The sequence below is a fragment of the Narcine bancroftii genome, unplaced genomic scaffold (assembly GCF_036971445.1).
Source record: "Narcine bancroftii isolate sNarBan1 unplaced genomic scaffold, sNarBan1.hap1 Scaffold_248, whole genome shotgun sequence".
NCBI classification, from domain to species: domain Eukaryota; kingdom Metazoa; phylum Chordata; class Chondrichthyes; order Torpediniformes; family Narcinidae; genus Narcine; species Narcine bancroftii.
Window position 1 is genome coordinate 203,026 of NW_027211983.1, and position 24,703 is coordinate 227,728.

The 24,703-nt window shown below is 51.6% G+C and overlaps 1 protein-coding gene across 4 annotated transcripts in view; it reads left to right on the forward strand.

The window, feature by feature from the left end:
- The window catches only part of LOC138750743 (uncharacterized), a 72,430-nt gene that overhangs the window by 12,029 nt on the left and 35,698 nt on the right, over positions 1 to 24,703 (forward strand). For all 4 annotated transcript variants that reach the window (XM_069912856.1, XM_069912858.1, XM_069912857.1 and 1 more), the window contains exon 3: positions 220 to 327. In XM_069912856.1, coding sequence (XP_069768957.1) covers positions 220 to 327 — 108 coding nt within the window. The remainder of the gene's footprint in view (positions 1 to 219; positions 328 to 24,703) is intronic.

Consider the following 24,703-nt stretch of genomic DNA (forward strand, 5'->3'; position numbering starts at 1 on the left):
TTTTTCTCACTCACTCTCTCTCTCTCTCTCTCTCTCTCTCTCTCTCTCTCGCACACATGCAAAGGTCAAGAATGAACCCACTATCCTGGACTTTAAGGTGCCCATACAAACTACTATGCCACCAGGACCATAACAATCCATATCACTCAAACGCTACCCCATCAAAAAATTCCCCCATTCGACAGAATCACAGAATAAAAATTCTTGCAACCTTTACAGCCTGCGGAGATGGAAGCTTCTGGAACACCGACAACCAGCAGTGCATTTCATGCAAGATTTGCAAATCACAGCCAAAAACTCCACAATGCGACACCTGTATCAATAAAGGTGAGAATTTTGGTGAAGAAAGAAATTGGTCAGTGTACAGATATTCCCATGAGAGTGAGTGATGGAGAGACGCAGGTCAGTGTACAGATATCCCCCTGAGAGTGAGGGATAGAGAGACGCTGATCAGTGTACAGATATCCCCCTGAGAGTGAGGGATGAAGAGACGCTGGTCAGTGCACAGATATCCCCCTGAGAATGAGGGATGGAGAGATGCTGGTCAGTGTACATATATCCCCCTGAGAGTGAGGGATGGAGAGACGCTGGTTAGTGTACAGATATCCCCCAGAGACTGAGGGATGGAGAGACACTAGTCAGTGTACAGATATCCCCCTGAGAGTGAGGGATGGGAAGACACTGGTCAGTGTACAGATATTCCCCTGAGAGTGAGGGATGGGGAGACACTGGTCAGTGTAGAAATATCCCCCTGAGAGTGAGGGATGAGAAGATGCTGGTCAGTGTACAGATATCCACCTGAGAGTGAGGGACGGAGAGACGCTGGTTAGTGTACAGATATCCCCCTGAGTGAGGGATGGAGAGACGCTGGTCAGTGTACGGATATCCCCCTGAGAGTGAGGGATGGGGAGACACTGGTCAGTGTACAGATATCCCCCTGAGATTGAGGGATGGAGAGATGCTGGTCAGCGTACAGATATCCCCCTGAGAGTGAGGGATGGAGATACGCTGGTCAGTGCACAGATATCCCCATGAGAGCGAGGGATGGAGAGACACTGGTCAGTGTACAGATATCCCTTGAGAGTGAGGGATAGGAAGATGCTGGTCAGTGTACAGATATCCCCCTGAGAGTGAGGGATACGGAGACGCTGGTCAGTGCACAGATATCCCCCTGAGTGTGAGGGATGGAGAGGCACTGGTCATTGTACATATATCCCCCTGAGAGTGAGGGAAGGAGAGACGCTGGTCAGTGTACAGATATCCCCCTGAGAGTGAGATATGGCGAGATGCTGGTCAGTGTACAGATATCCCACTGAGAGTGAGGTATGTAGAGACGCTGGTCAGTGTACGTGTATCCCCCTGAGAGTGAGGGATGGAGAGACGCTGGTCAGTGCACAAATATCCTCCTGAGAGTGAGGGATTGAGAGACACTGGTCAGTGTACAGATATCCCCCTGAGGGTGAGGGATGGGGAGACACTGGTCAGTGTACAGATATCCCCCTGAGAGAGAGGGATGGGAAGATTCTGGTCAGTGTACAGATATCCCTCTGAGAGTGAGGCATGGAGAGATGCTGGTCAGTTTACAGATATCCCACTGAGAGTTTGGTATTGAGAGACGCTAGTCAGTGTACAGATATCTCCCTGAGAGTGAGGGATGGGGAGACACTGGTCAGTGTACAGATATCCCCCTGTGAGTGAGGGATGGGAAGATTCTGGTCAGTTTACAGTTATCCCCCTGATAAAGAGGGATGGAGAGACGCTGGTCAGTTTACAGATATCCCCCTGAGAGTGATGGATGGAGAGACGCTGGTGAGTGTACAGATATCCCCTGAGAATGAGGTATGGATAGACGCTGGTCAGTGTACAGATATTCCCCTGAGAGTGAGGGATGGAGAGACGCTGGTAAGTGTACAGAAACCGTTGAGAGTGAGGAATGGAGAGATGCTGGTCAGTGTACAGATATCCCACTGACAATATGGTATGGAGAGATGCTAGTCAGTGTACAGATATCCCCCTGAGAGTGAGGGATGGAGAGACGCTGGTAAGTTTACAGATACCCCCTGAGTGAGGGATGGAGAGACGATGGTCAGTGTACAGATATCTCCCTGAGAGTGAGGGATGGCAAGATGCTTCTCAGTGAACAGATATCCCCCTGAGAGTGAGGGATGGAGAGACGCTGGTCAGTGTACAGATATCCCCCTGAGTGAGGGATGGATAGACGCTGGTCTGTGTACAGATATCCCCCTGAGAGTGAGGGATGGAGAGACGCTGGTCAGTGTACAGATATCCCCCTGAGAGTGAGGGATGTGGAGACACTGGTCAGTGTACAGATATCACCCTGAGAGTGAGGGATGGTGAGACACTGGTCAGTGTAGAAATATCCCCCTGAGAGTGAGGAATGGGAAGATGCTGGTCAGTGTACAGATATCCCCCTGAGTGAGGGACGGAGAGACGCTGGTCAGTGTACGGATATCCCCCTGAGAGTGAGGGATGGGGAGACACTGGTCAGTGTACAGATATCCCCCTGAGTGTGAGGGATGGAGAGATGCTTGTCAGTGTACAGATATCCCCCTGAGAGTGAGGGATGGAGATACGCTGGTCAGTGCACAGAAATCCCCATGAGAGCGAGGGATGGAGAGACACTGGTCAGTGTACAGATATCCCCTGAGAGTGAGGGATAGGAAGATGCTGGTCAGTGTACAGATATCCCCCTGAGAGTGAGGGATACGGAGACTCTGGTCAGTGTACGGATATTCCCCTGAGAGTGAGGGATGGAGAGACGCTGGTCAGAGCACAGATATCCCCCTGAGAGTGAGGGATGGAGAGACACTGGTCAGTGTTCAGATATCAGCCTAAGAGTGAGTGATGGGGAGACACTGGTCAGTGTACAGATATCCCCCTGAGAGTGAGGGATGGGAAGATTCTGGTCAGTGTACAGATATCCCCCTGAGAGTGAGGTATGGAGAGACGCTGGTCAGTGTACAGATATGCACCTGAGAGTGAGGAATGGAGAGACGCTGGTCAGTGTACAGATATCCCCCTGAGAGTGAGGGATGGAGAAATGCTGGTCAGTGTACAGATATCCCACTGAGAGTGAGGGATTAGAGATGCTGGTCAGTGTACAGATATCCCCCTGAGAGTGAAGGATGAGTAGACACTGATCAGTGTACAGATATCCCCCTGAGTGTGAGGGATAGAGAGACGCTAGTCAGTGTATAGATATCCCCCTGAGAGTGAGTGATGGAGAGACACTAGTCAATCAACAGATATTCCCCTGCGAGTGAGGGATAGAGAGACGCTGGTCAGTGTACAGATATCCCGCTGAGAGTGAGGGATGGGGAGATACTGGTCAGTGTACAGATATCCCACTGAGAGTGTGGGATGAGAGATGCTGGTCAGTGTACAGATATCCCCCTGAGAGTGAAGGATGAGTAGACACTGATCAGTGTACAGATATCCCCCTGAGAGTGAGGGATAGAGAGACGCTAGTCAGTGTATAGATATCCCCCTGAGAGTGAGTGATGGAGAGACACTAGTCAATCTACAGATATTCCACTGCGAGTGAGGGATAGAGAGACGCTGGTCAGTGTACAGATATCCCCCTGAGAGTGACGGATGGGGAGACACTGGTCAGTGTACAGATATCCCCCTGAGAGTGAGGGATGGAGAGACGCTGGTCAGTATACAGATATCCCCCTGAAGGTGAGGGATGGAGAGACTCTGGTCAGTATACAGATATCCCCCTGAGAGTGAGGGATGGCGAGATGCTGGTCAGTGTACAGATATCCCACAGAGAGTGAGATATGTAGAGATGCTGGTCAGTTTACAGATATCCCCCTGAGAGTGAGTGATGGAGAGACGCAGGTCAGTGTACAGATATCCCCCTGAGAGTGAGGGATAGAGTGACGCTGATCAGTGTACAGATATCCCCGTGAGAGTGAGGGATGAAGAGACGCTGGTCAGTGCACAGATATCCCCCTGAGTGTGAGGGATGGAGAGACACTGGTCAGTGTACAGATATCCCCCTGAGATGAGGGATAGAGAGACGCTGATCAGTGTACAGATATCCCCCTGAGAGTGAGGGATGAAGAGACGCTGGTCAGTGCACAGATATCCCCGTGAGTGAGGGATGGAGAGACGCTGGTCAGTGTACAGATATCCCCCTGAGAGTGAAGGATGGGGAGACACTGGTCAGTATACAGATATCCCCCTGAGAGTGAGGGATAGAGAGACGCTAGTCAGTGTACAGATATCCCCCTGAGAGTGAGTGATGGAGAGACACTAGTCAGTGTACAGATATCCCCCTGAGAGTGAGGGATGGGGAGACGCTGGTCAGTGTACAGATATCCCCCTGAGAGTGAGGGATGGAGAGACGCTGGTCAGTATACAGATATCCCCCTGAAGGTGAGGGATGGAGAGACTCTGGTTAGTATACAGATATCCCCCTGAGAGTGAGGGATGGTCAGATGCTGGTCAGTGTACAGATATCGCACTGAGAGTGAGGTATGTAGAGACGCTGGTCAGTGTACAGATATCCCCCTGAGAGTGAGTGATGGAGAGACGCTGGTCAGTGTACAGATATCCCCCTGAGAGTGAGGGATAGAGAGATGCTGGTCAGTGTACAGATATCCCCCTGAGAGTGAGGGATGGAGAGACGCTGGTCAGTGCACAGATATCCCCCTGAGTGTAAGGGATGGAGAGGCACTGGTCATTGTACATATATCCCCCTGAGAGTGAGGGAAGGAGAGACGCTGGTCAGTGTACAGATATCCCCCTGAGAGTGAGGAATGGGAAGATTCTGGTCAGTTTACAGATATCCCTCTGAGAGTGAGGCATGGAAAGATGCTGGTCAGTTTACAGATATCCCACTGAGAGTTTGGTATTGAGAGACGCTAGTCAGTGTACAGATATCTCCCTGAGAGTGAGGGATGGGGAGACACTGGTCAGTATACTGATATCCCCCTGTGAGTGAGGGATGGGAAGATTCTGGTCATTTTACAGATATCCCCCTGAGAGTGATGGATGGAGAGACGCTGGTGAGTGTACAGATATCCCCTGAGAATGAGGTATGGATAGACGCTGGTCAGTGTACAGATATTCCCCTGAGAGTGAGGGATGGAGAGACGCTGGTAAGTGTACAGAAACCGTTGAGAGTGAGGAATGGAGAGATGCTGGTCAGTGTACAGATATCCCACTGACAATATGGTATGGAGAGATGCTAGTCAGTGTACAGATATCCCCCTGAGAGTGAGCGACGGAGAGACGCTGGTAAGTTTACAGATACCCCCTGAGAGTGAGGGATGGAGAGATGCTGGTCAGTGTACGTATATCCCCCTGAGAGTGAGGGATGGAGAGACGCTGGTCAGTATACAGATATCCCCCTGAAGGTTAGGGATGGAGAGACTCTGGTCAGTATACAGATATCCCCCTGAGAGTGAGGGATGGCGAGATGCTGGTCAGTGTACAGATATCCCACAGAGAGTGAGATATGTAGAGATGCTGGTCAGTGTACAGATATCCCCCTGAGAGTGAGTGATGGAGAGACGCAGGTCAGTGTACAGATATCCCCCTGAGAGTGAGGGATAGAGTGACGCTGATCAGTGTACAGATATCCCCCTGAGAGTGAGGGATGAAGAGGTGCTGGTCAGTGCACAGATATCCCCCTGAGTGTGAGGGATGGAGAGACACTGGTCAGTGTACAGATATCCCCCTGAGAGTGAGTGATGGAGAGACGCAGGTCAGTGTACAGATATCCCCCTGAGAGTGAGGGATAGAGAGACGCTGATCAGTGTACAGATATCCCCCTGAGTGTGAGGGATGGAGAGACACTGGTCATTGTACATATATCCCCCTGAGAGTGAGGGATGGAGAGACGCTGGTCAGTGTACAGATATCCCCCTGAGAGTGAGGGATAGAGAGACGCTGATCAGTGTACAGATATCCCCCTGAGTGTGAGGGATGGAGAGACGCTGGTCAGTGTACAGATATCCCCCTGAGAGTGAGGGATGGCGAGATGCTGGTCAGTGTACAGATATCCCACTGAGAGTGAGGTATGTAGACACACTGGTCAGTGTACATATATCCCCCAGAGAGTGAGGGATGGAGAGACGCTGGTCAGTGCACAAATATCCTCCTGAGATTGAGGGATGGAGAGACACTGGTCAGTGTACAGTTATCCCCCTGAGAATGAGGGATGGAGAGACGCTGGTCAGTGTACAGATATCCCCCTGAGTGAGGGATGGAGAGACGCTGGTCAGTGTACAGATATCTCCCTGCGAGTGAGGGATGGCAAGATGCTTGTCAGTGACCAGATATCCCCCTGAGAGTGAGGGATGGAGAGATGCTTGTCAGTGTACAGATATCCCCCTGAGTGAGGGATGGATAGACACTGGTCTGTGTACAGATATCCCCCTGAGAGTGAGGGATGGAGAGACGCTGGTCAGTGTACATATATCCCCCTGAGAGTGAGGGATGGAGAGACGCTGGTTAGTGTACAGATATCCCCCAGAGACTGAGGGATGGAGAGACACTAGTCAGTGTACAGATATCCCCCTGAGAGTGAGGGATGGGAAGACACTGGTCAGTGTACAGATATTCCCCTGAGAGTGAGGGATGGGGAGACACTGGTCAGTGTAGAAATATCCCCCTGAGAGTGAGGGATGAGAAGATGCTGGTCAGTGTACAGATATCCACCTGAGAGTGAGGGACGGAGAGACGCTGGTCAGTGTACAGATATCCCCCTGAGTGAGGGATGGAGAGACGCTGGTCAGTGTACGGCTATCCCCCTGAGAGTGAGGGATGGGGAGACACTGGTCAGTGTACAGATATCCCCCTGAGATTGAGGGATGGAGAGATGCTGGTCAGCGTACCGATATCCCCCTGAGAGTGAGGGATGGAGATACGCTGGTCAGTGCACAGATATCCCCATGAGAGCGAGGGATGGAGAGACACTGGTCAGTGTACAGATATCCCTTGAGAGTGAGGGATAGGAAGATGCTGGTCAGTGTACAGATATCCCCCTGAGAGTGAGGGATACGGAGACGCTGGTCAGTGCACAGATATCCCCCTGAGTGTGAGGGATGGAGAGGCACTGGTCATTGTACATATATCCCCCTGAGAGTGAGGGAAGGAGAGACGCTGGTCAGTGTACAGATATCCCCCTGAGAGTGAGATATGGCGAGATGCTGGTCAGTGTACAGATATCCCACTGAGAGTGAGGTATGTAGAGACGCTGGTCAGTGTACGTGTATCCCCCTGAGAGTGAGGGATGGAGAGACGCTGGTCAGTGCACAAATATCCTCCTGAGAGTGAGGGATTGAGAGACACTGGTCAGTGTACAGATATCCCCCTGAGGGTGAGGGATGGGGAGACACTGGTCAGTGTACAGATATCCCCCTGAGAGTGAGGGATGGGAAGATTCTGTTCAGTGTACAGATATCCCTCTGAGAGTGAGGCATGGAGAGATGCTGGTCAGTTTACAGATATCCCACTGAGAGTTTGGTATTGAGAGACGCTAGTCAGTGTACAGATATCTCCCTGAGAGTGAGGGATGGGGAGACACTGGTCAGTGTACAGATATCCCCCTGTGAGTGAGGGATGGGAAGATTCTGGTCAGTTTACAGTTATCCCCCTGATAAAGAGGGATGGAGAGACGCTGGTCAGTTTACAGATATCCCCCTGAGAGTGATGGATGGAGAGACGCTGGTGAGTGTACAGATATCCCCTGAGAATGAGGTATGGATAGACGCTGGTCAGTGTACAGATATTCCCCTGAGAGTGAGGGATGGAGAGACGCTGGTAAGTGTACAGAAACCGTTGAGAGTGAGGAATGGAGAGATGCTGGTCAGTGTACAGATATCCCACTGACAATATGGTATGGAGAGATGCTAGTCAGTGTACAGATATCCCCCTGAGAGTGAGGGATGGAGAGACGCTGGTAAGTTTACAGATACCCCCTGAGTGAGGGATGGAGAGACGCTGGTCAGTGTACAGATATCTCCCTGAGAGTGAGGGATGGCAAGATGCTTGTCAGTGAACAGATATCCCCCTGAGAGTGAGGGATGGAGAGACGCTGGTCAGTGTACAGATATCCCCCTGAGTGAGGGATGGATAGACGCTGGTCTGTGTACAGATATCCCCCTGAGAGTGAGGGATGGAGAGACGCTGGTCAGTGTACAGATATCCCCCTGAGAGTGAGGGATGTGGAGACACTGCTCAGTGTACAGATATCACCCTGAGAGTGAGGGATGGTGAGACACTGGTCAGTGTAGAAATATCCCCCTGAGAGTGAGGAATGGGAAGATGCTGGTCAGTGTACAGATATCCCCCTGAGTGAGGGACGGAGAGACGCTGGTCAGTGTACGGATATCCCCCTGAGAGTGAGGGATGGGGAGACACTGGTCAGTGTACAGATATCCCCCTGAGTGTGAGGGATGGAGAGATGCTTGTCAGTGTACAGATATCCCCCTGAGAGTGAGGGATGGAGATACGCTGGTCAGTGCACAGAAATCCCCATGAGAGCGAGGGATGGAGAGACACTGGTCAGTGTACAGATATCCCCTGAGAGTGAGGGATAGGAAGATGCTGGTCAGTGTACAGATATCCCCCTGAGAGTGAGGGATACGGAGACTCTGGTCAGTGTACGGATATTCCCCTGAGAGTGAGGGATGGAGAGACGCTGGTCAGAGCACAGATATCCCCCTGAGAGTGAGGGATGGAGAGACACTGGTCAGTGTTCAGATATCAGCCTAAGAGTGAGTGATGGGGAGACACTGGTCAGTGTACAGATATCCCCCTGAGTGTGAGGGATGGGAAGATTCTGGTCAGTGTACAGATATCCCCCTGAGAGTGAGGTATTGAGAGACGCTGGTCAGTCTACAGATATACACCTGAGAGTGAGGAATGGAGAGACGCTGGTCAGTGTACAGATATCCCCCTGAGAGTGAGGGATGGAGAAATGCTGGTCAGTGTACAGATATCCCACTGAGAGTGAGGGATTAGAGATGCTGGTCAGTGTACAGATATCCCCCTGAGAGTGAAGGATGAGTAGACACTGATCAGTGTACAGATATCCCCCTGAGAGTGAGGGATAGAGAGACGCTAGTCAGTGTATAGATATCCCCCTGAGAGTGAGTGATGGAGAGACACTAGTCAATCAACAGATATTCCCCTGCGAGTGAGGGATAGAGAGACGCTGGTCAGTGTACAGATATCCCGCTGAGAGTGAGGGATGGGGAGACACTGGTCAGTGTACAGATATCCCACTGAGAGTGAGGGATGAGAGACGCTAGTCAGTGTATAGATATCCCCCTGAGAGTGAGTGATGGTGAGACACTAGTCAATCTACAGATATTCCCCTGCGAGTGAGGGATAGAGAGACGCTGGTCAGTGTACAGATATCCCCCTGAGAGTGAGGGATGGAGAGACGCTGGTCAGTGTACAGATATGCCCCTGAGAGTGAGGGATGGCGAGATGCTGGTCAGTGTACAGATATCGCACAGAGAGTGAGATATGTAGAGATGCTGGTCAGTGTACAGATATCCCCCTGAGAGTGAGTGATGGAGAGACGCAGGTCAGTGTACAGATATCCCCCTGAGAGTGAGGGATAGAGAGACGCTGATCAGTGTACAGATATCCCCCTGAGAGTGAGGGATGAAGAGACGCTGGTCAGTGCACAGATATCCCCCTGAGTGTGAGGGATGGAGAGACACTGGTCATTGTACATATATCCCCCTGAGAGTGAGGGATGGAGAGACGCTGGTCAGTGTACAGATATCCCCCTGAGTGTGAGGGATGGCGAGATGCTGGTCAGTGTACAGATATCCCACTGAGAGTGAGGTATGTAGAGACGCTGGTCAGTGTACATATATCCCCCAGAGAGTGAGGGATGGAGAGACGCTGGTCAGTGCACAAATATCCTCCTGAGATTGAGGGATGGAGAGACACTGGTCAGTGCACAAATATCCTCCTGAGATTGAGGGATGGAGAGACTCTGGTCAGTGTACAGATATCCCCCTGAGAATGAGAGATGGAGAGACGCTGGTCAGTGTACAGATATCCCCCTGAGTGAGGGATGGTGAGACGCTGGTCAGTGTACAGATATCTCCCTGAGAGTGAGGGATGGCAAGATGCTTGTCAGTGAACAGATATCCCCCTGAGAGTGAGGGATGGAGAGACGCTGGTCAGTGTACAGATATCCCCCTGAATGAGTGATGGAGAGACGCTGGTCAGTGTACAGATATCTCCCTGAGAGTGAGGGATGGCAAGATGCTTGTCAGTGAACAGATATCCCCCTGAGAGTGAGGGATGGAGAGATGCTGGTCAGTGTACAGATATCTCCCTGAGAGTGAGGGATGGCAAGATGCTTGTCAGTGAACAGATATCCCCCTGAGAGTGAGGGATAGAGTGACGCTGATCAGTGTACAGATATCCCCCTGAGAGTGAGGGATGAAGAGACGCTGGTCAGTGCACAGATATCCCCCTGAGTGTGAGGGATGGAGAGACGCTGGTCAGTGTACAGATATCCCCCTGAGAGTGAGGGATGTGGAGACACTGGTCAGTGTACAGATATCACCCTGAGAGTGAGGGATGGTGAGACACTGGTCAGTGTAGAAATATCCCCCTGAGAGTGAGGAATGGGAAGATGCTGGTCAGTGTACAGATATCCCCCTGAGTGAGGGACGGAGAGACGCTGGTCAGTGTACGGATATCCCCCTGAGAGTGAGGGATGGGGAGACACTGGTCAGTGTACAGATATCCCCCTGAGTGTGAGGGATGGAGAGATGCTTGTCAGTGTACAGATATCCCCCTGAGAGTGAGGGATGGAGATACGCTGGTCAGTGCACAGAAATCCCCATGAGAGCGAGGGATGGAGAGACACTGGTCAGTGTACAGATATCCCCTGAGAGTGAGGGATAGGAAGATGCTGGTCAGTGTACAGATATCCCCCTGAGAGTGAGGGATACGGAGACTCTGGTCAGTGTACGGATATTCCCCTGAGAGTGAGGGATGGAGAGACGCTGGTCAGAGCACAGATATCCCCCTGAGAGTGAGGGATGGAGAGACACTGGTCAGTGTTCAGATATCAGCCTAAGAGTGAGTGATGGGGAGACACTGGTCAGTGTACAGATATCCCCCTGAGAGTGAGGGATGGGAAGATTCTGGTCAGTGTACAGATATCCCCCTGAGAGTGAGGTATGGAGAGACGCTGGTCAGTGTACAGATATGCACCTGAGAGTGAGGAATGGAGAGACGCTGGTCAGTGTACAGATATCCCCCTGAGAGTGAGGGATGGAGAAATGCTGGTCAGTGTACAGATATCCCACTGAGAGTGAGGGATTAGAGATGCTGGTCAGTGTACAGATATCCCCCTGAGAGTGAAGGATGAGTAGACACTGATCAGTGTACAGATATCCCCCTGAGTGTGAGGGATAGAGAGACGCTAGTCAGTGTATAGATATCCCCCTGAGAGTGAGTGATGGAGAGACACTAGTCAATCAACAGATATTCCCCTGCGAGTGAGGGATAGAGAGACGCTGGTCAGTGTACAGATATCCCGCTGAGAGTGAGGGATGGGGAGATACTGGTCAGTGTACAGATATCCCACTGAGAGTGTGGGATGAGAGATGCTGGTCAGTGTACAGATATCCCCCTGAGAGTGAAGGATGAGTAGACACTGATCAGTGTACAGATATCCCCCTGAGAGTGAGGGATAGAGAGACGCTAGTCAGTGTATAGATATCCCCCTGAGAGTGAGTGATGGAGAGACACTAGTCAATCTACAGATATTCCACTGCGAGTGAGGGATAGAGAGACGCTGGTCAGTGTACAGATATCCCCCTGAGAGTGACGGATGGGGAGACACTGGTCAGTGTACAGATATCCCCCTGAGAGTGAGGGATGGAGAGACGCTGGTCAGTATACAGATATCCCCCTGAAGGTGAGGGATGGAGAGACTCTGGTCAGTATACAGATATCCCCCTGAGAGTGAGGGATGGCGAGATGCTGGTCAGTGTACAGATATCCCACAGAGAGTGAGATATGTAGAGATGCTGGTCAGTTTACAGATATCCCCCTGAGAGTGAGTGATGGAGAGACGCAGGTCAGTGTACAGATATCCCCCTGAGAGTGAGGGATAGAGTGACGCTGATCAGTGTACAGATATCCCCGTGAGAGTGAGGGATGAAGAGACGCTGGTCAGTGCACAGATATCCCCCTGAGTGTGAGGGATGGAGAGACACTGGTCAGTGTACAGATATCCCCCTGAGATGAGGGATAGAGAGACGCTGATCAGTGTACAGATATCCCCCTGAGAGTGAGGGATGAAGAGACGCTGGTCAGTGCACAGATATCCCCGTGAGTGAGGGATGGAGAGACGCTGGTCAGTGTACAGATATCCCCCTGAGAGTGAAGGATGGGGAGACACTGGTCAGTATACAGATATCCCCCTGAGAGTGAGGGATAGAGAGACGCTAGTCAGTGTACAGATATCCCCCTGAGAGTGAGTGATGGAGAGACACTAGTCAGTGTACAGATATCCCCCTGAGAGTGAGGGATGGGGAGACGCTGGTCAGTGTACAGATATCCCCCTGAGAGTGAGGGATGGAGAGACGCTGGTCAGTATACAGATATCCCCCTGAAGGTGAGGGATGGAGAGACTCTGGTTAGTATACAGATATCCCCCTGAGAGTGAGGGATGGTCAGATGCTGGTCAGTGTACAGATATCGCACTGAGAGTGAGGTATGTAGAGACGCTGGTCAGTGTACAGATATCCCCCTGAGAGTGAGTGATGGAGAGACGCTGGTCAGTGTACAGATATCCCCCTGAGAGTGAGGGATAGAGAGATGCTGGTCAGTGTACAGATATCCCCCTGAGAGTGAGGGATGGAGAGACGCTGGTCAGTGCACAGATATCCCCCTGAGTGTAAGGGATGGAGAGGCACTGGTCATTGTACATATATCCCCCTGAGAGTGAGGGAAGGAGAGACGCTGGTCAGTGTACAGATATCCCCCTGAGAGTGAGGAATGGGAAGATTCTGGTCAGTTTACAGATATCCCTCTGAGAGTGAGGCATGGAAAGATGCTGGTCAGTTTACAGATATCCCACTGAGAGTTTGGTATTGAGAGACGCTAGTCAGTGTACAGATATCTCCCTGAGAGTGAGGGATGGGGAGACACTGGTCAGTATACTGATATCCCCCTGTGAGTGAGGGATGGGAAGATTCTGGTCATTTTACAGATATCCCCCTGAGAGTGATGGATGGAGAGACGCTGGTGAGTGTACAGATATCCCCTGAGAATGAGGTATGGATAGACGCTGGTCAGTGTACAGATATTCCCCTGAGAGTGAGGGATGGAGAGACGCTGGTAAGTGTACAGAAACCGTTGAGAGTGAGGAATGGAGAGATGCTGGTCAGTGTACAGATATCCCACTGACAATATGGTATGGAGAGATGCTAGTCAGTGTACAGATATCCCCCTGAGAGTGAGCGACGGAGAGACGCTGGTAAGTTTACAGATACCCCCTGAGAGTGAGGGATGGAGAGATGCTGGTCAGTGTACGTATATCCCCCTGAGAGTGAGGGATGGAGAGACGCTGGTCAGTATACAGATATCCCCCTGAAGGTTAGGGATGGAGAGACTCTGGTCAGCATACAGATATCCCCCTGAGAGTGAGGGATGGCGAGATGCTGGTCAGTGTACAGATATCCCACAGAGAGTGAGATATGTAGAGATGCTGGTCAGTGTACAGATATCCCCCTGAGAGTGAGTGATGGAGAGACGCAGGTCAGTGTACAGATATCCCCCTGAGAGTGAGGGATAGAGTGACGCTGATCAGTGTACAGATATCCCCCTGAGAGTGAGGGATGAAGAGGTGCTGGTCAGTGCACAGATATCCCCCTGAGTGTGAGGGATGGAGAGACACTGGTCAGTGTACAGATATCCCCCTGAGAGTGAGTGATGGAGAGACGCAGGTCAGTGTACAGATATCCCCCTGAGAGTGAGGGATAGAGAGACGCTGATCAGTGTACAGATATCCCCCTGAGTGTGAGGGATGGAGAGACACTGGTCATTGTACATATATCCCCCTGAGAGTGAGGGATGGAGAGACGCTGGTCAGTGTACAGATATCCCCCTGAGAGTGAGGGATAGAGAGACGCTGATCAGTGTACAGATATCCCCCTGAGTGTGAGGGATGGAGAGACGCTGGTCAGTGTACAGATATCCCCCTGAGAGTGAGGGATGGCGAGATGCTGGTCAGTGTACAGATATCCCACTGAGAGTGAGGTATGTAGACACACTGGTCAGTGTACATATATCCCCCAGAGAGTGAGGGATGGAGAGACGCTGGTCAGTGCACAAATATCCTCCTGAGATTGAGGGATGGAGAGACACTGGTCAGTGTACAGTTATCCCCCTGAGAATGAGGGATGGAGAGACGCTGGTCAGTGTACAGATATCCCCCTGAGTGAGGGATGGAGAGACGCTGGTCAGTGTACAGATATCTCCCTGCGAGTGAGGGATGGCAAGATGCTTGTCAGTGACCAGATATCCCCCTGAGAGTGAGGGATGGAGAGATGCTTGTCAGTGTACAGATATCCCCCTGAGTGAGGGATGGATAGACACTGGTCTGTGTACAGATATCCCCCTGAGAGTGAGGGATGGAGAGACGCTGGTCAGTGTACATATATCCCCCTGAGAGTGAGGGATGGAGAGACGCTGGTTAGTGTACAGATATCCCCCAGAGACTGAGGGATGGAGAGACACTAGTCAGTGTACAGATATCCCCCTGAGAGTGAGGGATGGGAAGACACTGGTCAGTGTACAGATATTCCCCTGAGAGTGAGGGATGGGGAGACACTGGTCAGTGTAGAAATATCCCCCTGAGAGTGAGGGATGAGAAGATGCTGGTCAGTGTACAGATATCCACCTGAGAGTGAGGGACGGAGAGACGCTGGTCAGTGTACAGATATCCCCCTGAGTGAGGGATGGAGAGACGCTGGTCAGTGTACGGCTATCCCCCTGAGAGTGAGGGATGGGGAGACACTGGTCAGTGTACAGATATCCCCCTGAGATTGAGGGATGGAGAGATGCTGGTCAGCGTACCGATATCCCCCTGAGAGTGAGGGATGGAGATACGCTGGTCAGTGCACAGATATCCCCATGAGAGCGAGGGATGGAGAGACACTGGTCAGTGTACAGATATCCCTTGAGAGTGAGGGATAGGAAGATGCTGGTCAGTGTACAGATATCCCCCTGAGAGTGAGGGATACGGAGACGCTGGTCAGTGCACAGATATCCCCCTGAGTGTGAGGGATGGAGAGGCACTGGTCATTGTACATATATCCCCCTGAGAGTGAGGGAAGGAGAGACGCTGGTCAGTGTACAGATATCCCCCTGAGAGTGAGATATGGCGAGATGCTGGTCAGTGTACAGATATCCCACTGAGAGTGAGGTATGTAGAGACGCTGGTCAGTGTACGTGTATCCCCCTGAGAGTGAGGGATGGAGAGACGCTGGTCAGTGCACAAATATCCTCCTGAGAGTGAGGGATTGAGAGACACTGGTCAGTGTACAGATATCCCCCTGAGGGTGAGGGATGGGGAGACACTGGTCAGTGTACAGATATCCCCCTGAGAGTGAGGGATGGGAAGATTCTGTTCAGTGTACAGATATCCCTCTGAGAGTGAGGCATGGAGAGATGCTGGTCAGTTTACAGATATCCCACTGAGAGTTTGGTATTGAGAGACGCTAGTCAGTGTACAGATATCTCCCTGAGAGTGAGGGATGGGGAGACACTGGTCAGTGTACAGATATCCCACTGTGAGTGAGGGATGGGAAGATTCTGGTCAGTTTACAGTTATCCCCCTGATAAAGAGGGATGGAGAGACGCTGGTCAGTTTACAGATATCCCCCTGAGAGTGATGGATGGAGAGACGCTGGTGAGTGTACAGATATCCCCTGAGAATGAGGTATGGATAGACGCTGGTCAGTGTACAGATATTCCCCTGAGAGTGAGGGATGGAGAGACGCTGGTAAGTGTACAGAAACCGTTGAGAGTGAGGAATGGAGAGATGCTGGTCAGTGTACAGATATCCCACTGACAATATGGTATGGAGAGATGCTAGTCAGTGTACAGATATCCCCCTGAGAGTGAGGGATGGAGAGACGCTGGTAAGTTTACAGATACCCCCTGAGTGAGGGATGGAGAGACGCTGGTCAGTGTACAGATATCTCCCTGAGAGTGAGGGATGGCAAGATGCTTGTCAGTGAACAGATATCCCCCTGAGAGTGAGGGATGGAGAGACGCTGGTCAGTGTACAGATATCCCCCTGAGTGAGGGATGGATAGACGCTGGTCTGTGTACAGATATCCCCCTGAGAGTGAGGGATGGAGAGACGCTGGTCAGTGTACAGATATCCCCCTGAGAGTGAGGGATGTGGAGACACTGCTCAGTGTACAGATATCACCCTGAGAGTGAGGGATGGTGAGACACTGGTCAGTGTAGAAATATCCCCCTGAGAGTGAGGAATGGGAAGATGCTGGTCAGTGTACAGATATCCCCCTGAGTGAGGGACGGAGAGACGCTGGTCAGTGTACGGATATCCCCCTGAGAGTGAGGGATGGGGAGACACTGGTCAGTGTACAGATATCCCCCTGAGTGTGAGGGATGGAGAGATGCTTGTCAGTGTACAGATATCCCCCTGAGAGTGAGGGATGGAGATACGCTGGTCAGTGCACAGAAATCCCCATGAGAGCGAGGGATGGAGAGACACTGGTCAGTGTACAGATATCCCCTGAGAGTGAGGGATAGGAAGATGCTGGTCAGTGTACAGATATCCCCCTGAGAGTGAGGGATACGGAGACTCTGGTCAGTGTACGGATATTCCCCTGAGAGTGAGGGATGGAGAGACGCTGGTCAGAGCACAGATATCCCCCTGAGAGTGAGGGATGGAGAGACACTGGTCAGTGTTCAGATATCAGCCTAAGAGTGAGTGATGGGGAGACACTGGTCAGTGTACAGATATCCCCCTGAGTGTGAGGGATGGGAAGATTCTGGTCAGTGTACAGATATCCCCCTGAGAGTGAGGTATTGAGAGACGCTGGTCAGTCTACAGATATACACCTGAGAGTGAGGAATGGAGAGACGCTGGTCAGTGTACAGATATCCCCCTGAGAGTGAGGGATGGAGAAATGCTGGTCAGTGTACAGATATCCCACTGAGAGTGAGGGATTAGAGATGCTGGTCAGTGTACAGATATCCCCCTGAGAGTGAAGGATGAGTAGACACTGATCAGTGTACAGATATCCCCCTGAGAGTGAGGGATAGAGAGACGCTAGTCAGTGTATAGATATCCCCCTGAGAGTGAGTGATGGAGAGACACTAGTCAATCAACAGATATTCCCCTGCGAGTGAGGGATAGAGAGACGCTGGTCAGTGTACAGATATCCCGCTGAGAGTGAGGGATGGGGAGACACTGGTCAGTGTACAGATATCCCACTGAGAGTGAGGGATGAGAGACGCTAGTCAGTGTATAGATATCCCCCTGAGAGTGAGTGATGGTGAGACACTAGTCAATCTACAGATATTCCCCTGCGAGTGAGGGATAGAGAGACGCTGGTCAGTGTACAGATATCCCCCTGAGAGTGAGGGATGGAGAGACGCTGGTCAGTGTACAGATATGCCCCTGAGAGTGAGGGATGGCGAGATGCTGGTCAGTGTACAGATATCGCACAGAGAGTGAGATATGTAGAGATGCTGGTCAGTGTACAGATATCCCCCTGAGAGTGAGTGATGGAGAGACGCAGGTCAGTGTACAGATATCCCCCTGAGAGTGAGGGATAGAGAGACGCTGATCAGTGTACAGATATCCCCCTGAGAGTGAGGGATGAAGAGACGCTGGTCAGTGCACAGATATCCCCCTGAGTGTGAGGGATGGAGAGACACTGGTCATTGTACATATATCCCCCTGAGAGTGAGGGATGGAGAGACGCTGGTCAGTGTACAGATATCCCCCTGAGTGTGAGGGATGGCGAGATGCTGGTCAGTGTACAGATATCCCACTGAGAGTGAGGTATGTAGAGACGCTGGTCAGTGTACATATATCCCCCAGAGAGTGAGGGATGGAGAGACGCTGGTCAGTGCACAAATATCCTCCTGAGATTGAGGGATGGAGAGACACTGGTCAGTGCACAAATATCCTCCTGAGATTGAGGGATGGAGAGACTCTGGTCAGTGTACAGATATCCCCCTGAGAATGAGAGATGGAGAGACGCTGGTCAGTGTACAGATATCCCCCTGAGTGAGGGATGGTGAGACGCTGGTCAGTGTACAGATATCTCCCTGAGAGTGAGGGATGGCAAGATGCTTGTCAGTGAACAGATATCCCCCTGAGAGTGAGGGATGGAGAGACGCTGGTCAGTGTACAGATATCCCCCTGAATGAGTGATGGAGAGACGCTGGTCAGTGTACAGATATCTCCCTGAGAGTGAGGGATGGCAAGATGCTTGTCAGTGAACAGATATCCCCCTGAGAGTGAGGGATGGAGAGATGCTGGTCAGTGTACAGATATCTCCCTGAGAGTGAGGGATGGCAAGATGCTTGTCAGTGAACAGATATCCCCCTGAGAGTGAGGGATAGAGTGACGCTGATCAGTGTACAGATATCCCCCTGAGAGTGAGGGATGAAGAGACGCTGGTCAGTGCACAGATATCCCCCTGAGTGTGAGGGATGGAGAGACACTGGTCAGTGTACAGATATCCCTCTGAGAGTGAGTGATGGAGAGACGCAGGTCAGTGTACAGATATCCCCCTGAGAGTGAGGGATAGAGAGACGCTGATCAGTGTACAGATATCCCCCTGAGAGTGAGGGATGAAGAGACGCTGGTCAGTGCACAGATATCCCCCTGAGTGAGGGATGGAGAGACGCTGGTCAGTGTACAGATATCCCCCTGAGAGTGAAGGATGGGGAGACACTGGTCAGTGTACAGATATCCCCCTGAGAGTGAGGGATAGAGAGACGCTGGTCAGTGTACAGATATCCCGCTGAGAGTGAGGGATGGGGAGACACTGGTCAGTGTACAGATATCCTACTGAGAGCGAGGGATGAGAGACGCTAGTCAGTGTATAGATATCCCCCTGAGAGTGAGTGATGGAGAGACACTAGTCAATCTACAGATATTCACCTGCGAGTGAGGGATAGAGAGACGCTGGTCAGTGTACAGATATCCCCCTGAGAGTGACGGATGGGGAGACACTGGTCATTGTACATATATCCCCCTGAGAGTGAGGTATGGAGAGACGCTGGTCAGTGTACAGATATCCCCCTGAGTGTGAGGGATGGCGAGATGCTGGTCAGTGTACAGATATCCCTCTGAGAGTGAGTGATGGAGAGACGCAGGTCAGTGTACAGATATCCCCCTGAGAGTGAGGGATAGAGAGACGCTGATCAGTGTACAGATATCCCCCTGACAGTGAGGGATGAAGAGACGCTGGTCAGTGCACAGATATCCCCCTGAGTGTGAGGGATGGAGAGACACTGGTCATTGTACATATATCCCCCTGAGAGTGAGGTATGGAGAGACGCTGGTCAGTGTACAGATATCCCCCTGAGTGTGAGGGATGGCGAGATGCTGGTCAGTGTACAGATATCCCACAGAGAGTGAGATATGTAGAGATGCTGGTCAGTGTACAGATATCCCCCTGAGAGTGAGTGATGGAGAGACGCAGGTCAGTGTACAGATATCCCCCTGAGAGTGAGGGATAGAGAGACGCTGATCAGTGTACAGATATCCCCCTGAGAGTGAGGGATGAAGAGACGCTGGTCAGTGCACAGATATCCCCCTGAGTGTGAGGGATGGAGAGACACTGGTCATTGTACATATATCCCCCTGAGAGTGAGGGATGGAGAGACGCTGGTCAGTGTACAGATATCCCCCTGAGTGTGAGGGATGGTGAGATGCTGGTCAGTGTACAGATATCCCACTGAGAGTGAGGTATGTAGAGACGCTGGTCAGTGTACATATATCCCCCAGAGAGTGAGGGATGGAGAGACGCTGGTCAGTGCACAAATATCCTCCTGAGATTGAGGGATGGAGAGACACTGGTCAGTGCACAAATATCCTCCTGAGATTGAGGGATGGAGAGACACTGGTCAGTGTACAGATATCCCCCTGAGAATGAGAGATGGAGAGACGCTGGTCAGTGTACAGATATCCCCCTGAGTGAGGGATGGAGAGACGCTGGTCAGTGTACAGATATCTCCCTGAGAGTGAGGGATGGCAAGATGCTTGTCAGTGAACAGATATCCCCCTGAGAGTGAGGGATGGAGAGACGCTGGTCAGTGTACAGATATCCCCCTGAGTGAGGGATGGATAGACGCTGGTCTGTGTACAGATATCCCCCTGAGAGTGAGGGATGGAGAGACGCTGGTCAGTGTACAGATATCCCCCTGAGAGTGAGGGATGTGGAGACACTGGTCAGTGTACAGATATCACCCTGTGAGTGAGGGATGGTGAGACACTGGTCAGTGTAGAAATATCCCCCTGAGAGTGAGGAATGGGAAGATGCTGGTCAGTGTACAGATATCCCCCTGAGTGAGGGACGGAGAAACGCTGGTCAGTGTACGGATATCCCCCTGAGAGTGAGGGATGGGGAGACACTGGTCAGTGTACAGATATCCCCCTGAGTGTGAGGGATGGAGAGATGCTTGTCAGTGTACAGATATCCCCCTGAGAGTGAGGGATGGAGATACGCTGGTCAGTGTACAGATATCCCCCTGAGAGTGAGGGATGGAGAGACGCTGGTCAGTGTACAGATATGCCCCTGAGAGTGAGGGATGGCGAGATGCTGGTCAGTGTACAGATATCGCACAGAGAGTGAGATATGTAGAGATGCTGGTCAGTGTACAGATATCCCCCTGAGAGTGAGTGATGGAGAGACGCAGGTCAGTGTACAGATATCCCCCTGAGAGTGAGGGATAGAGAGACGCTGATCAGTGTACAGATATCCCCCTGAGAGTGAGGGATGAAGAGACGCTGGTCAGTGCACAGATATCCCCCTGAGTGTGAGGGATGGAGAGACACTGGTCATTGTACATATATCCCCCTGAGAGTGAGGGATGGAGAGACGCTGGTCAGTGTACAGATATCCCCCTGAGTGTGAGGGATGGCGAGATGCTGGTCAGTGTACAGATATCCCACTGAGAGTGAGGTATGTAGAGACGCTGGTCAGTGTACATATATCCCCCAGAGAGTGAGGGATGGAGAGACGCTGGTCAGTGCACAAATATCCTCCTGAGATTGAGGGATGGAGAGACACTGGTCAGTGCACAAATATCCTCCTGAGATTGAGGGATGGAGAGACTCTGGTCAGTGTACAGATATCCCCCTGAGAATGAGAGATGGAGAGACGCTGGTCAGTGTACAGATATCCCCCTGAGTGAGGGATGGTGAGACGCTGGTCAGTGTACAGATATCTCCCTGAGAGTGAGGGATGGCAAGATGCTTGTCAGTGAACAGATATCCCCCTGAGAGTGAGGGATGGAGAGACGCTGGTCAGTGTACAGATATCCCCCTGAATGAGTGATGGAGAGACGCTGGTCAGTGTACAGATATCTCCCTGAGAGTGAGGGATGGCAAGATGCTTGTCAGTGAACAGATATCCCCCTGAGAGTGAGGGATGGAGAGATGCTGGTCAGTGTACAGATATCTCCCTGAGAGTGAGGGATGGCAAGATGCTTGTCAGTGAACAGATATCCCCCTGAGAGTGAGGGATAGAGTGACGCTGATCAGTGTACAGATATCCCCCTGAGAGTGAGGGATGAAGAGACGCTGGTCAGTGCACAGATATCCCCCTGAGTGTGAGGGATGGAGAGACACTGGTCAGTGTACAGATATCCCTCTGAGAGTGAGTGATGGAGAGACGCAGGTCAGTGTACAGATATCCCCCTGAGAGTGAGGGATAGAGAGACGCTGATCAGTGTACAGATATCCCCCTGAGAGTGAGGGATGAAGAGACGCTGGTCAGTGCACAGATATCCCCCTGAGAGTGAAGGATGGGGAGACACTGGTCAGTGTACAGATATCCCCCTGAGAGTGAGGGATAGAGAGACGCTGGTCAGTGTACAGATATCCCCCTGAGAGTGAGGGATAGAGAGACGCTGGTCAGTGTACAGATATCCCGCTGAGAGTGAGGGATGGGGAGACACTGGTCAGTGTACAGATATCCTACTGAGAGCGAGGGATGAGAGACGCTAGTCAGTGTATAGATATCCCCCTGAGAGTGAGTGATGGAGAGACACTAGTCAATCTACAGATATTCACCTGCGAGTGAGGGATAGAGAGACGCTGGTCAGTGTACAGATATCCCCCTGAGAGTGACGGATGGGGAGACACTGGTCATTGTACATATATCCCCCTGAGAGTGAGGTATGGAGAGACGCTGGTCAGTGTACAGATATCCCCCTGAGTGTGAGGGATGGCGAGATGCTGGTCAGTGTACAGATATCCCTCTGAGAGTGAGTGATGGAGAGACGCAGGTCAGTGTACAGATATCCCCCTGAGAGTGAGGGATAGAGAGACGCTGATCAGTGTACAGATATCCCCCTGACAGTGAGGGATGAAGAGACGCTGGTCAGTGCACAGATATCCCCCTGAGTGTGAGGGATGGAGAGACACTGGTCATTGTACATATATCCCCCTGAGAGTGAGGTATGGAGAGACGCTGGTCAGTGTACAGATATCCCCCTGAGTGTGAGGGATGGCGAGATGCTGGTCAGTGTACAGATATCCCACAGAGAGTGAGATATGTAGAGATGCTGGTCAGTGTACAGATATCCCCCTGAGAGTGAGTGATGGAGAGACGCAGGTCAGTGTACAGATATCCCCCTGAGAGTGAGGGATAGAGAGACGCTGATCAGTGTACAGATATCCCCCTGAGAGTGAGGGATGAAGAGACGCTGGTCAGTGCACAGATATCCCCCTGAGTGTGAGGGATGGAGAGACACTGGTCATTGTACATATATCCCCCTGAGAGTGAGGGATGGAGAGACGCTGGTCAGTGTACAGATATCCCCCTGAGTGTGAGGGATGGTGAGATGCTGGTCAGTGTACAGATATCCCACTGAGAGTGAGGTATGTAGAGACGCTGGTCAGTGTACATATATCCCCCAGAGAGTGAGGGATGGAGAGACGCTGGTCAGTGCACAAATATCCTCCTGAGATTGAGGGATGGAGAGACACTGGTCAGTGCACAAATATCCTCCTGAGATTGAGGGATGGAGAGACACTGGTCAGTGTACAGATATCCCCCTGAGAATGAGAGATGGAGAGACGCTGGTCAGTGTACAGATATCCCCCTGAGTGAGGGATGGAGAGACGCTGGTCAGTGTACAGATATCTCCCTGAGAGTGAGGGATGGCAAGATGCTTGTCAGTGAACAGATATCCCCCTGAGAGTGAGGGATGGAGAGACGCTGGTCAGTGTACAGATATCCCCCTGAGTGAGGGATGGATAGACGCTGGTCTGTGTACAGATATCCCCCTGAGAGTGAGGGATGGAGAGACGCTGGTCAGTGTACAGATATCCCCCTGAGAGTGAGGGATGTGGAGACACTGGTCAGTGTACAGATATCACCCTGTGAGTGAGGGATGGTGAGACACTGGTCAGTGTAGAAATATCCCCCTGAGAGTGAGGAATGGGAAGATGCTGGTCAGTGTACAGATATCCCCCTGAGTGAGGGACGGAGAAACGCTGGTCAGTGTACGGATATCCCCCTGAGAGTGAGGGATGGGGAGACACTGGTCAGTGTACAGATATCCCCCTGAGTGTGAGGGATGGAGAGATGCTTGTCAGTGTACAGATATCCCCCTGAGAGTGAGGGATGGAGATACGCTGGTCAGTGCACAGAAATCCCCATGAGAGCGAGGGATGGAGAGACACTGGTCAGTGTACAGATATCCCCTGAGAGTGAGGGATAGGAAGATGCTGGTCAGAGCACAGATATCCCCCTGAGAGTGAGGGATGGAGAGACACTGGTCAGTGTTCAGATATCAGCCTAAGAGTGAGTGATGGGGAGACACTGGTCAGTGTACAGATATCCCCCTGAGAGTGAGGGATGGGAAGATTCTGGTCAGTGTACAGATATCCCCCTGAGAGTGAGGTATGGAGAGACGCTGGTCAGTCTACAGATATACACCTGAGAGTGAGGAATGGAGAGACGCTGGTCAGTGTACAGATATCCCCCTGAGAGTGAGGGATGGAGAAATGCTGGTCAGTGTACAGATATCCCACTGAGAGTGAGGGATTAGAGATGCTGGTCAGTGTACAGATATCCCCCTGAGAGTGAAGGATGAGTAGACACTGATCAGTGTACAGATATCCCCCTGAGAGTGAGGGATAGAGAGACGCTAGTCAGTGTATAGATATCCCCCTGAGAGTGAGTGATGGAGAGACACTAGTCAATCAACAGATATTCCCCTGCGAGTGAGGGATAGAGAGACGCTGGTCAGTGTACAGATATCCCGCTGAGAGTGAGGGATGGGGAGACACTGGTCAGTGTACAGATATCCCACTGAGAGTGAGGGATGAGAGACGCTAGTCAGTGTATAGATATCCCCCTGAGAGTGAGTGATGGTGAGACACTAGTCAATCTACAGATATTCCCCTGCGAGTGAGGGATAGAGAGACGCTGGTCAGTGTACAGAT